At 45.1% G+C, this 14,392-nt stretch overlaps 1 protein-coding gene across 3 annotated transcripts in view; it reads left to right on the top strand.

Moving 5' to 3' along the window:
* PRDM15 (PR/SET domain 15) overlaps positions 1 to 14,078 on the top strand; it is a 50,343-nt gene extending 36,265 nt beyond the window's left edge. For all 3 annotated transcript variants that reach the window (XM_054049551.1, XM_054049545.1, XM_054049562.1), the window contains 10 exons: positions 374 to 508; positions 5,449 to 5,612; positions 6,271 to 6,350; positions 7,289 to 7,408; positions 8,346 to 8,477; positions 8,938 to 9,021; positions 9,198 to 9,373; positions 10,543 to 10,623; positions 12,050 to 12,259; positions 12,708 to 14,078. In XM_054049551.1, coding sequence (XP_053905526.1) covers positions 374 to 508; positions 5,449 to 5,612; positions 6,271 to 6,350; positions 7,289 to 7,408; positions 8,346 to 8,477; positions 8,938 to 9,021; positions 9,198 to 9,373; positions 10,543 to 10,623; positions 12,050 to 12,259; positions 12,708 to 13,184 — 1,659 coding nt within the window. In that variant the 3' untranslated portion in view covers positions 13,185 to 14,078. The remainder of the gene's footprint in view (positions 1 to 373; positions 509 to 5,448; positions 5,613 to 6,270; positions 6,351 to 7,288; positions 7,409 to 8,345; positions 8,478 to 8,937; positions 9,022 to 9,197; positions 9,374 to 10,542; positions 10,624 to 12,049; positions 12,260 to 12,707) is intronic.
* The last annotated feature ends 314 nt before the right edge of the window (positions 14,079 to 14,392 follow it).

Below are 14,392 nucleotides of genomic sequence, written 5' to 3'. Positions count from 1 at the left end.
GAGAACCCTTGTAATGCAGTTAAGAGTTAAGTGGTTTAGTGAAATGGTGCAATTTCTTTAACACAAACTGAAAGGTGTTACACTCTTCAATGGTTCCATTAAAATGGTGCTATGGATTTAACACGGCTGCAGTTTGGTCCCTATTTATACTAATATTAATAAAATATGCATATATTGGCATTTAAAAAATAACAACATTGTGTCTGTACAAACTGGGGAACTTTTGCAGGTATTTCATTATATGGGAGAATGCCTTGAATCACATTATTGTTGCAGTTTATGTAGTTAATCAGTGTCGCAAAAGGGTTGGAGCTGTATTAACTTTTGACATTAGATCTGATTAAGATGGAATCTCCTTCCCCACCCTGTATAGGACATTGCACTAATGGATGACCACCAGAGGGAAGAGTTCATTGGTAAAATCGGAATCTCATCAGAGGAAAACGATGACAACTCTGATGAAAGTGCAGATTCTGAGCCTCACAAGTATAGCTGCAAAAGGTGCCAGGTAGCTTTAAATTCTCCTTTCCAACTAAATGTGTGTGTAAGTTTCTTCTGTCAAAGAAAAAGTTGTTATAATCAGAATTTCACAGAACATTGAAAATAAGCTAAGAGAGGGCCAGTCTGATGGTCTAGCAGCAGCACAATTTGGGGGATTCAAGACCATGACCTAATTCAGGTCCTGCACTCCCACATCAGCAATGAGAGGGTGCCACACTCCTCCCTGACATCCGACGCTAATGGAATGGCATTCATGGCCTCTGGAGCATACTTGATTGAGCCATCCACTGTTGGAGGAAGAGATGATCATCACAGGGCAGGGATTTTGGGAGTTGCAAAGAAGTGTGTGGGGGTGGGAGTTGTGGCCAGGGGGAAAATGTCATCCTCAAGATTCTTAGAATTCTCTATCAGAGAACTGATTGGTTGGGACAGCTAAACTGACTGAATTATTACTTATGTCAGAAAGCCAGAATGGATTTGTCATACAAGTAATCATAATAAAGATGTGTGACCTCAGCAGTGACATGCCTCACTTTCAGTTCAGTACAGTTTAAACAGCCGAGAAGCGAAATCCCTGAGACGGTGCTTTGTGGTAACTCTTCAGGCTGCCTGTTGTCTCCTTCATGAAGAGACAATTTCTCTGTATCCTCTCCACTTCCCCTATGAAATGGGAAAGATCCTTAGGCCTTGGCTACACTTGCGAGTTACAGCACTGTAAAGGCTCCCCCAGCGCTGTAACTCACTCACTGTCCACACTGGCAAGGCATTTGCAGCGCTGTATCTCCTTGGTTGCAGCGCTGCATGTACTCCACCTCTCCGAGAGGAATAGCAAGTGCAGCGCTGCTACTGCGGCGCCAGTGTGGCCACCCAATGCTCTGTGAATGGCCTCCAGAATTATTCGGCAGTATCCCACAATGCTTGTTCTAGCCACTCTGGTCATCAGTTCAAACTCTACTGCCCTGGCCTCAGGTAACCAACCATGTGACCCACCCTTTACATTCCCCGGGAATTTTAAAAGTCCCCTTCCTGTTTGCTCAGCCCGGCGTGGCGTGGAGTGCTATCAGCAAATCTTTCCAGGTGACCATGCCTCCACGCGCCAAGCGAGCCCCAGCATGGAGCAATGGCGAGTTGCTGGACCTCATCAGTGTTTGGGGGGAGGAAGCTGTCCAGTCCCAGCTGCGTTCCAGCCGTAGGAATTAAGATACCTTCGGGAAGGTATCAAAGGACATGATGGAAAGGGGCCATGACCGGGACGCCCTGCAGTGCAGGATTAAAGTGAAGGAGCTGCGGAGTGCCTACCGCAAAGCCCGCAACGCAAACGGCCGCTCGGGTGCTCCCCCTGCGACCTGCAGATTCTACAAGGAGCTGGATGCGATACTTGGGATTAACCCCACCTCCACTCCGAGCACCACCATGGACTCTTCAGAGCCGGGGGGGGGGGGGGGGGAGTGGGGAGGAGGAGGAGGAAAACGGGAGTGATGGTGGTGGGCCGGATCGAGATACCCCGGAATCCCTGGAGCCATGCAGCCAGGAGCTCTTCTCGAGCCAGGAGGATGGTAACCAGTCGCAGCGGCCGGTACTTGGTGGAGGACAAACAGAAGAGCAGGTTCCCGGTAAGCGTTTTTTGTTTTTTTTTTTCCAGGAAGGAATTTTTTCGGTGCGGGCTCTTTGGGAGAGGAGGGTTATGCATGCATGCCTAGATGCAGTATAGTGCATTGATGTGGTTTATCACATCGCGGTAATCAGTCTCGGTAATCTCTTCGAATGTCTCATCCAGAACATGTGCAATGTGCTTGTGCAGGTTTATCGGGAGAGCCACCGTGGTCCTTGTCCCAGCCAGGCTAACGTGTCCGTGCCACTGTGCCATGAGGGGCGGGGGGACCATTGCACAGAAACCCAGAGGACAGTGCAGCCCTGAAACAATCAGTCCCCCTTACTCACCATTTGGAGGCTCCCGTGGGATATGTGTGCTCTCTTTCGGACGGGAAAATTATGCTATTGTGTAGACCTCGTGTGTTTTCTACTCCTTAAGTGTGGGGGGAATTATTACTCTGTCTGCTATAAACAATGCTGCCTCTGTTAAATGTTACGTTTTGCTTATACAGCTGCATCAACCTTGAGACCTCAGCTGTCCCTCTTATCGCCTGCTCAGAGACTGCAAAGACTCAGGAAGAGACCGCGAAAAAGCAAAGAAGGCATGCTGCAAGAAGTGATGCGGCAATCTATTAAAGAGAACGAGAAGGCACAGGACTGGAGGGAGAGAGAAAGCAGGCTCCGCCAGGAAAACGCAGCGCACCGGCGGCAAAGCACCACGCACCGGCAGCAACGCACTGATAGGCTCATCAGCATCCTGGAGCGCCAAGCAGATGCTATCCAGGAGCTGGTAGCCATGCAGAAAGAGGAGCAGTACCGAAAACGCAAACGCCACCCCCCCTACAGCCCTTGTCCCCAAACTCTTTCCGTTGTGCCCCACTGTCACCTCCAACCCACTTTCCCCAACTTCCGTGTTCTTCACGCCACCCGCTGCCTCCAACACCAGTACCTTCACCACCCAACCCTGAAGACCACCCCCCTACCCTCTGCACTCAACCCCCATCACCATGCAGTATAGCCATCCTGAAGTGCAGCACTCACTGCACAGCACACCAGACAGGACATACACGAATCTGTGATTGCACTGTTCCCCACTCCACCCCCTTGTTTCTTTTCAATAAATTTTTTTTCTTTTCAATAAATCGCTTCTTTGGCTTTGAAAACATTCTTTATTATTGCATAAAGTAAAAGACTCCTTAGCCCAGGAAATAAACAGGCACTGCAAGTCTGCTTGTCTGCTAAGCAGACACTGATTCCTAAAGATTGGAACTACGGCACTTCACTCCCGTGCAGGGCACCAGATATCACTACTGGTTTTCAGCCTCAAATTGCTCCCTCAAGGCATCCCTAATCCTTGCAGCCCCGCGCTGGGCCCCTGTAATAGCCCTGCTCTCGGGCTGTGCAAATTCAGCCTCCAGGTGTTCAACCTTGGAGGTCCATGCCTGAGTGAAGCTTTCACTCTTCCCTTCACAAATATTATGGAGGGCACAGCACGCGGATATAACTGCGGGGATGCTGTTTTCGGCCAAGTCCAGCTTCCCATACAGAGATCGCCAGCGGGCCTTTAAACGGCCAAAGGCACACTCCACAGTCATTCGGCACCAGCTCAGCCTGTAGTTGAACCATTCCTTGCTGCTGTCAAGGCTCCCTGTGTAGGGTTTCATGAGCCACGGCATTAACGGGTAAGCGGGATCTCCAAGGATCACAATGGGCATTTCAACTTCCCCTACCGTGATCTTCCGCTCTGGGAAAAAAGTCCCGGCCTGCATCTTCCTGAACAGCCAAGTGTTCCGAAAGATGCGGGCGTCATGCACCTTTCCAGGCCAGCCTGTGTTAATGTCAATGAAACGCCCACGGTGATCCACAGGCGCCTGGAGAACCATAGCGAAATACCCCTTCCGATTAATGTACTCGGATCCTAGGTGGGGTGGTGCCAGAATAGGAATGTGTGTCCCATCTATCGCCCCTCCACAGTTAGGGAACCCCATTTGTGCAAAGCCATCCACTATTTCCTGCACGTTACCCAGAGACGCGGTTCTTCTGAATAGGATGCGATTAATGGCCTTGCAAACTTGCATCAACATGATTCCAACCATCGACTTTCCCACTCCAAACTGGTTTGCAACCGACCAGTAGCTGTCTGGAGTTGCCAGCTTCCAGATTGCAATAGCCACCCGCTTCTCCACTGGCAGGGCAGCTCTCAATCTCGTGTCCTTGCGCCGCAGGGTGGGGGCGAGCTCCTCACACAGTCCCATGAAAGTGGCTTTTCTCATCCGAAAGTTCTGCAGCCACTGCTCGTCATCCCAGACTTCCATGACGATGTGATCCCATCACTAGGTGCTTGTTTCCCGAACCCAAAAGCGGCGTTTCACGGTGCTAAGCATGTCCGTGAATGCCACAAGCAATTTCGTGTCGTACGCGTTACGCGGCTCGATAGCATCGTCGGACTCCTCACTCTCACTGTCACGTTGGATCTTAAGGAATAGTTCAATAGCCAAACGTGATGTGCTGGCGAGAGTCGTCAGCATACGCCTCAGCAGTTCGGACTCCATTTCCCGCAGACAGATCGCGCTGCACAGAAACCGTTGAAAGATGGTGCCAAAGGTGGATGGAAACAAAGGGATTTCTGGGATGCGAAGCGATGCATCACGGGGCATTGAGACAGGACCCAGAATCCCTCGCACCCACGCCCCCTTCCCACAACCCCCGGCGCCAGAATGGGAAAAGGTGCTCTGTGGGATAGCTGCCCATAATGCACCGTTCCCAATAGCGCTGCAATTGCTGCAAATGTGGCCACGACAATGCGCTGGCAGCTGTCAGTGGGGACAGACTGCAGCACTTTCCCTGCTCAGCTGCACGAAGTCAGGTTTAACTCACAGCACTGTACATCTGCAAGTGTAGCCAAGGCCTTAGAGTCCAAAAGCTACTCTCTCCCTTGCAGGTTTGCTGCATTGATGGCTAAGGGAGGTTGGCTGTAGCTCCCTTCAGGGCCAGAAATAATCAGAGGATTCCTAGCAGAGCAGTGTGAGACATTTTTTTCCCATCTCCAGCGGCTGAGTGAATTGCCTCTGCCGCATTCTTAGACCCTGGGAGGGGAGCATCAACCTGCACTAGTATCCCAAACTACAGTCTCCCATGTGGAGGGACTGGTTTTGGATGTTCTTTATAGTGCTTAGTACCTCAGTGACAAAACAGGTTCCAGGAAGGAGTATAGATTTCCCTGTACTCTTTGATAGTGAGGACAGTATTTCTGATTATTGGCTATTTATGCTGTAGATCCCAGTACTACATTAACTGGTCACTATTTCCTGAGAGATTTTTTTCCCGTGCGTTCACTATTGGTTCGTTCTGCAGTTAACCTTTGGCAGAGGGAAGGAGTACCTAAAACACATAATGGAGGTTCACAAGGAGAAAGGCTATGGCTGTAGCATCTGTAATCGACGATTCGCCTTGAAGGCAACTTACCATGCTCACATGGTCATTCACCGGGAGAATCTGCCTGATCCAAATGTGCAGAAGTAAGATGACATGTCTGACTAATATTGTATGAACTACTCTTTTTTTTTTTTTTTTTTTTTTGAGATCATGGTGGCTGTGCCAAATAGGGGTGCTTGGTTAGTGAGGGATAGACACACATTGACATTCTTGAGGCTTTTCTCTTTAATGTCAAGGTACCAGGAGAAATCCCTTCTTTTTTCAGTTTCTTTTGTGATGTGAGTTGCTGATGTTTTCTGACATTGTTTCAGGTTTATACAGTCCTGCAGTTCTTGTGTCCCATTGAGACCTCTTGCTTCATTAAGGGTTGTAAGATCAGGTCCTCATTTACTGAAGGGGTAAAACATACCCCCGATTGTCAATATATCATGTCATATATAGCAGGTACACCATCGGGCAGATAATAGTTCTGGATTTTTAAAGTAAAGATTTTTAATCAAATCAAAAAATGACTGTATAATTTGAGAGAGCAATACTGCCTGGCCACGCTTACTTTGTGATGCACTTGTATGTTTTTTTAAGGCTTATTTTATTTAACCCTATTTTACCATACACTTATATTGCAAGGAAACCTTGCCAGTAACAATCTTTTCAAACAAATTCCAGTTGCTGATTGAGATTACTGAAACCATAGTCCTGTCAAAAAGAGAATGGCAGAGTCTGCTTCTTTTTCTGTTTCAGATACATCCACCCATGTGAAATTTGTGGAAGGATTTTTAACAGCATCGGGAATTTGGAACGACATAAGCTTATACACACAGGTAACATGATGTTGTTGTTGTTCCTTTATTATTAATATCAAAGGTTTCCTTTTCTGGATGCTTTCTGAGGCCATACTTTTACTTGTCAGGAAGAAACTTGTTATGGTAGTTTACAGTAAGAACCCATACAGTTATTGCTATTTTTATGGTTTTATGGCAGGCCAGTTTTATAAAGTGTGTGTGTATGTATGTATAAAATTGATGAGGGTAAATGATACCAGAGCATGATTTAAGAGATTCCCTGATTATATAATTTAGCTTTCATCCAATAAAAATGTTGGCTCTCTACTTATCTCTGCTGAAATACTCATCCGGGCCTTCATTTCGTCTCACCTTGAGAACCGCAGTTCCTTCCAGCTCTTTGGCATCTCAAAGTGCCAGCTCTTTACTCCAGCATGTGCAGAAGGCTGCTCCCCATCTCCTCTGAGGTGGAGAGGAGCAGGTCCACATCCCTTCATCCTTAAATGACTTTGCTGGCTCCCCACTGTGCATTTCAGAATGCAGTTCAATCTAGCGCTCTTTGGTTTTTAAAAATCTCCAGTCAGACTTCTGTCCCTTGTCTCCATCTACCCCCCCCCCCCACTTGCTCACTTAGCACCACTCACTCTTCTGTCCCTTTACACAATCTCAGCACTGTTGATACAGAAGCATAAGTCTCTACGCTCATCATGAGATCCTTCTCTACAGCTTTCTTCCATCTCTCGCTGCCTCCGTCTTGTTTCAAAGCTCAGATGAAAACCTCTTCTCTCCCTTGCCTATTTCTCATCATTCATTTTGGGATTCAGTTTGTCTGAGAGGAGCTGTTCAGGAGACAGTTGGATTATTGCTCAGTGAATCTATTGCCAGAGGTTTGTCAGCTTTTAGCAACACACATTTTCCCCTAGAGATTCTGCTTAACTGCAATAACCTTTTTTTTTTTTTTTTTTTTTTTTTGGAAGGTGTAAAAAGTCATGCGTGTGAGCAGTGTGGAAAGTCATTTGCCAGAAAGGACATGTTAAAAGAGCACATGAGAGTCCACGATAACATCCGAGAATACCTGTGTGCGGAATGTGGTAAAGGTACAGACATCGCCTTTGAATTAGACATTTTGTTTGTTACATTTCCCATATTAAAACCAATAGCTTCATTAAATACCAGGAAAGTCCTCAAAGTAATGAGTCTTGAATAGGAAGCCATGCTGATCAGGATGTTAGGGGCCTGCCTTAATTTTACATCCATCAGTTCCCTGGCCTGCAGCAAGCAAACCTGACTTCTAAATCATAGAATCATAGAATATCAGAGTTGGAAGGGACCTCAAGAGGTCATCTAGTCCAACCCCCTGCTCAAAGCAGGACCAATTCCCAGCTAAATCATCCCAGCCAGGGCTTTGTCAAGCCGGGCCTTAAAAACCTCCAAGGAAGGAGACTCCACCACCTCCCTAGGTAACGCATTCCAGTGTTTCACCACCCTCCTAGTGAAATAGTTTTTCCTGATATCCAACCTGGACCTCTTCTTCATCTGTGCTGCTGCTAATTTCAGGAACGCTTGCCTGCCTGACTTCCATCGCATTTACATCCCAGAAAAGAGTCAGAAAGAACACAGTTTAACTGTGCGTTCTAGGCTGAGTTTTCAGGACTTAGCAGCTAGAATAAACATTTTTCTTTACTCTGTTACTTGAACAACCTTGAACTGAAATCCCTGCAAGACACTAATATGATGCCTTAGATTATGTTCTTGTCAAATTCCCTGTCTCTCCATGCTTTTCTCTTACCCTCCTTAGTGATTGTTTAAATGTTTTTCATAGATTTTTTTTTTAACATAAAAAACCCAAACCCACTATTTAAAGAGCATTTCTAGATCACCTATGAGCATTCGTTGACATCTTCTATTAGGGATGAAGTTAGGATCATCTGTTTGAAACATGCTCATCTTGAGTCCTTACTCAGGGTGGGGGGTGAAGGGTAATGCAGATGAATTTTCCCACCATGTCTTCAGTTACATCTTCATGGCTCACAGGAATGAAGACAAAACATGCTCTGCGTCACCACATGAAACTCCACAAAGGGATTAAGGAATATGAATGCAAGGAATGCCATCGTAAATTCGCACAGAAGGTCAACATGCTGAAGCACTACAAAAGGCACACAGGTGAGAGCAACCCAGAGGACCAGTCATCCTGCAGAAATCACACTTAATCAGTTAAATGGTTGTTTTGGAAATATATGACATTACCCTGCTCTGAATAGTCAAAGAGCATGAGCAACACAGTTAAAAAGAATATGCATATACTGCATTTTAAAAGGTGTGAAGACTTTAGCCTCTCATGAGCAGAGACCTGCCCACTGTGTCATGGTTTGTTTTTTTAACATAGACCATTGGGTGTAGGATACGCTTTTTGTCTCGAATTAGGGTTTGAACTCTGATCCCCCGAGACAAACGTCTCACCCACTGCGCCAGCTCCCATTAGTGCCTGCATTTCCTACAGTACTTTTGCAAACAATGGAAAAAGTGGCTAGTGAAACTGATTTTTCATAACCTAAGATTCACAATTGTACCAGGTACCTTAGTCTATTATCACTCCAGTTTTAAATGTAATCTCTCCATATAGGAATCAAAGATTTTATGTGTGAGCTCTGTGGGAAGACATTTAGCGAGAGAAACACAATGGAGACCCATAAACTGATTCATACAGGTAAGTGCACTAATGCAATGTATCGAAAGACAACAGCTTGACATTCTGCTTCAAGGAATCCTGAGTCCGCATTCTGCACTACGTAATTAAAAAAAAATGTGTTCCTCTTAATGCACTATTACAATATTCACCTTTAGGGATATCTACTAACTCCTTTTCATTTCATTTGCCACCAGTTGGGAAACAATGGACATGTTCAGTCTGTGATAAAAAGTATGTCACTGATTACATGCTTCAGAAGCACATCCAGTTAACTCACGATAAGGTAGAAGCTCAGAGTTGTCAGCTCTGTGGGACAAAGGTTTCTACCAGAGCTTCAATGAGTCGACACATGAGGCGCAAACATCCAGAGGTGAGATCTGTGGCAGATGGATTGTGGCTTATTATAAATTCACTTGGCGTAGCTATGACTTCAAGTGAGTCATCTACTTCCTCCTCCTTGCATTCTGGCAGGAGTGATTTTGGTTATTTGTAGACCAAGTGTCTGTGTTAGGCTTGATTTTCTGCATTAATGGCAATTCCACAACCCCTTGTCCCTCTGTTTGTGTTCCTTCTAATTGCTGATTCATAAACATTTAATAATTCCTTTTTCCTATTAATTCAGCTAATTTTTTCTGCTGCATCTTAACTCCGTATTTTTCTGTTTTGTCCTCGTCAACTAGTGTGGATAATTGATCCCCGTTCCTTTTATGGCATCCCTTGTTGACAGCTATCATGTCTTCCCTCAGAATTCCTTTTATCTAGCTCAGCTATGACCTGCTCTACTAACTTTTCCCTTGGAGATCTTACTTTATAAACCGTTTATCACTATTATTACTCTTCCTTGATCTCTTTTTTGTTTCCCAGTGAAGGCTGGGAAACAAAATAAGGGGCAAAAAAACTCTTGCCCTCTCTCTTTTGCATTAAAACCAAGCTGAGTAATAAAGTACCTGAAATGTGGAGAGCTGGTTGTTTCGGATCTTCAGTGAACTGAGATTTATAGATCCTGTTGTATACAGTGGAGCACGCCACCCTCAGAGACTTGTAGTTCAGGGGCGCTGTAATTTTTGTTGCTCACTGAAGCATCAGGGCAGGTAAATGTGGGTTTGTCTTCTCCTGAAGTCCTCCAGTTTTAATGGGATATTGTCTGCCTAGGAAGCAAGGATGAAAAGATGGACTGCAGCTGCTGTTATGTTTAAACAAAATTTCCAGCGGTGTGGTCACTTTGTTCACATGGCAGTATAGTGACCCATATATTATGCTTATTTTTTCCCACAGAAAGCAATGAGATTTTATGGAAACTAAATGTTATGGAATTGGTTGCTGTGGTGTCAGTGAGAGGAAGGAAGATTATATACCATAAGATTATTATTATCAATGAAAGTAAAACACATTAAACCTATTATATTGATTAATCAAATCAATTAAAATGCGTTCGGTTGCATGATCCTGTCCTGTGTTGTTACTTGTCAGTGGAGCTCTCCATTGCTGTTCTGTACTGGCCATAATTTATCAAGCTGACCAGGATCTGTTTATCTGTAGGTTCTTTCAGTTAGAATTGACGATTTAGAGCAGCTCCCAGAAGCTACCACCATTGATGCCTCCTCTATTGGGATTGTTCAGGTAAACTAACCGTGGCAGAATCCTAAATTCTTCTGTGGCTTTGGGTCCTTACCATTCACATGCTGTTTCCATGGCACTGAATGACATACACCATAGCATCCACCATCACTGGTGAGTGACCCCGGATAAAATTGGAACCTGCTCATGAATGCTGGGGTTGGATTCAGGATCCTGTATGCACTATGGGCAAGTGTTTTGCATTTGTCCCAGGCTTAGTCTTAACTGAGGATGAACAAACTTCTTTTTCTGAAGGTGGAAAAACAGGTTTGAAAACTTTACTCAAACACTGTAGCTTATTGTTACGGTAGTGCCTAGAGACTCCAGTGGGGTTTGGGTTTGTGCTCTGTTTATAGAGATAGTGAAAAAAGAAGCAGAGAGAAAATGCAGTGGAAAAATGGAGCAGAGAGTGGGAAGAGTTAACAAACATTATTATTAAGCGTTTCGGTACTGTCATTGTGTTTGGCTCTGTGTCGAATAGATCAGAGACAGGGGCCCTGCTCTCAAGGGTCAGACCTGTGGCGATCAGACTGTGAAAGAAGCATCACAGGGCAGATTTGAGCTGGGGCTTTATAGGCCTTGTGGAAGAAGTGTGCTTTATGGAGGGACAGTAAAGAGAAGAGATTGATCAGATCGGAAGCAGGATTCTGAAGAGGAAAACAGAAGGTGAAGCCCTGGTCTTACTGAAGTTAATGGAAAAACTCCCATTGAATTCAACTGAGCCAGGGTTTCAGAGAGGAGTAGGAGAAGGAAATGAAAGAGGGATGTTAAGTGCTCAGGTAGAGCAACAGGGAGCAAGTGAGCTTGAGTAGTAAGAGATGTAGCGGTCAGGGCGCAATGCTAGGCAGAAGGTGATGACAGGGAGCTTTAATTTTATGTTAAGTGAGCAGAAGGCAGTGGAGGGATTCAAAGAGGCAACAAACATGATCAGACTGTCTGAAAAATGGAGCAGTGAGGGGACCAGCAAAAACTCCAAGAAAAAAATAGAGTGACAAATAGAAGAGGGGAGTGGGCAGAGTGAAAAACAAATCCAGAATGAGTGTGAAAGACTGTGTCGAGAGGAAGAAGAATTCTAAGGAAAACCAGATTTTGTGCCTACTGTAAATAAGGGTTATGTCCTTTGCAAATATCTTAACTGTGTTCAGCATGGTTGGTGGGGAATGCATTTTTCAGTGACTCAGCTCAGCTGGTGTAGGTCATCTTTTTGACTGCACTACAGAGATGCTAATAACCTCTCTGCTTTGTGGTGTAGTGGGGGTACTGGTATTGTAAAGAGTTAATTACAGGGAGAAAAAACATTCCCTCAAATCTGGTCATCTTCACCTGGGGATGGACAGAAAACCAACCTCTGGTGACACACTCAGATCTATGCTGAGCTAAATGACTTGAGTAGCGACATTCAGTTGTACTGCAAACTCTCTTCTTGTAGCCTGAGTTAACCCTGGAACAGGGAGAGTTACCCGAAGGCAAGCATATGAAAGCTCCTAAACGTGGCCATAAGCGAAAGCAGAAGCCGGGTGAAGAGGAGGAAGTGCAAGTGCCTGAGGACCCTGCCTTCAATGAATACACAGAGAAAGAACCTGAATTCACAGGGAATGTGGGAGATGAAACCAATTCAGCTGTACAGAGTATTCAGCAGGTGAGTTCCCATGAAAAGCTACTGGACAGACATTGCAACAGTGGTTGATGGTGTTGGAATCCTAAGGCCTAATGTGAATGAGCTAGAGATTTAAAGCTGAAGGTAGAAATCACAATTCAAAGAGATATAGAAAGATGGGGAAGGAAGAGGAGTCTATTTAATCCCCTCCACTTCCACTAAACTCCTTATCTTCATTTCAGCCCATTCAGTGCCACTGCCTCTTGCTGAAGCTGTGCTTGCAAGTTTGGAATTAATTCAGTGAATCGTTATCAATATTACATTTGTCTCTAGCTTGTTAGTTGCTTTCTTCCGCTTACAGCAGCAGATTCCCTTCAGCACGATATCCATGGCCAGCAGTAGGGGCACCAAAATGGTCTGCATCCAGCTAACATGTTTTATTTCAGAGAGCCAAACAGCAGGTTGAGGTTTTATTTCTGTTTTTCCTTAGGTGGTGGTGACCCTTGGCGACCCAAACGTCACGGCCCCTTCTAGTTCTGTTGGGTTGACAAATATTACCGTCACCCCGATTACCACGGCAGCCGGAACCCAATTTACCAACCTCCAGCCAGTGGCTGTGGGCCACCTGACTGCTCCGGAACGCCAGTTACAGCTCGACAATTCAATCCTTACTGTGACATTCGATACGGTCAGTGGTTCTGCCATGCTGCACAATCGCCAAAACGATATTCAGATACAGCCTCAGCCAGAGGCCGCCAATCCCCAGTCTGTGGCCCATTTCATAAACCTGACAACCCTGGTGAACTCCATTGCTCCTCTAGGGAACCAGATCGCAGAGCAGCATCCGCTGACATGGAGGGCAGTGCCTCAGCCCGACGTCCTGCCGCCCCAGTCGCAGCAAGCACAACAGCAGTCAGGACAGCCGCAAGTTCAAGCAGAGCAGCAACAGCAGATGTACAGCTACTGAGTGATACTTGGCAAGGCTGGAGAAGGACTGGGCTCTGAGACAATTTTAAAAAAAAGTGGGAAACGATAAGTGAATGGTTTGCTGGATACCAAACGGAGATGGGACACTGTTTATACAATGAAATGTAAACTAAAATTGGCATAGCACCCTGCAACACTGTGGTCTTGAAATTCACACACTATTTCTAAACGCAGCACCGCCTAGCAGTCTCGTTCTAAATTCAGCACCCCAGTGTGGTGGTGTGTTTTGTGCAGTGCTGGTTCTGGGTTTTGACCAGAGCATCGCAATAGACCTTACACAAAGAGGGGAAATCACAAATAGTACATACGACTAACCCCTCAGCCATACAATTTAATTGTTTTCCAGTCTGGAAGGAATGTATACACTGAGCTGGGGTTCACTGGTTGTCACCTTCTAGAGACTGAAATGTAAAGATATAATTGAACCCCCAAAAAAGGATTGTCTTGCTTTTTCCATTCTTAGAAGGTCTTGTATCTCTGGTAAAGTAAGGGTGAGGGTTTGGGGCTGGAAGTGGGGGAAAGTCTATGGGGTAAAAGAAAATGTACCCAATTTCACAAAGTATTTCCATTGTGGTGATGGAAAAATCTTTTATCAGTAAAACATGTCAGTGCTACCTGAAGCAAATAGCCAGTCTGATGTTAAAACAACTTTACTAGAAGACCATAAAAGTTGTTTGAATCAAACCGGTTATGAGCTGAAACCATAATGTGATAAAATTTTATGTAATTTTGTCAAAATTGCTCTTTCAATATTGCTTTTAGCTAGGAGGCTTGAAGAGCAATCAGTCCCCTTTGATCAAGTTCAGGATGTGAATTTACCAATTAGTCTTCTTTCATCATGTAATAAACATTTGAGAAAGTAATTTTTTATATAGCCTTTGTATTTCACTGTGTGTTCTTGGTGGATATTTACGTATTAACGGCTGGTCTGACTTAGTTCCATGTATCTTTTCATCTCCTTATTCTTCTGCATGGCAGAACTAGTGTGTGGATTCTGCTTGTAGAACTTCCAAATCTCATAGCCACACACTGGCTGTCATGAAGTCATAAAGTGCAATGTCTAACATTCTTGTATACTGCCACAAGGAGGCACTCTGAGCCAATGGATATAGGCCTGCCTGGATATATGACCCATCTATGCTGAGACTGTCATTTCCAATGCCTGATAAGCTGTATCCTCCATATCTT

Source organism: Malaclemys terrapin, chromosome 1 (assembly GCF_027887155.1).
Source record: "Malaclemys terrapin pileata isolate rMalTer1 chromosome 1, rMalTer1.hap1, whole genome shotgun sequence".
NCBI lineage: Eukaryota > Metazoa > Chordata > Testudines > Emydidae > Malaclemys > Malaclemys terrapin.
This window is presented reverse-complemented; position numbering and strand designations above follow the sequence as displayed.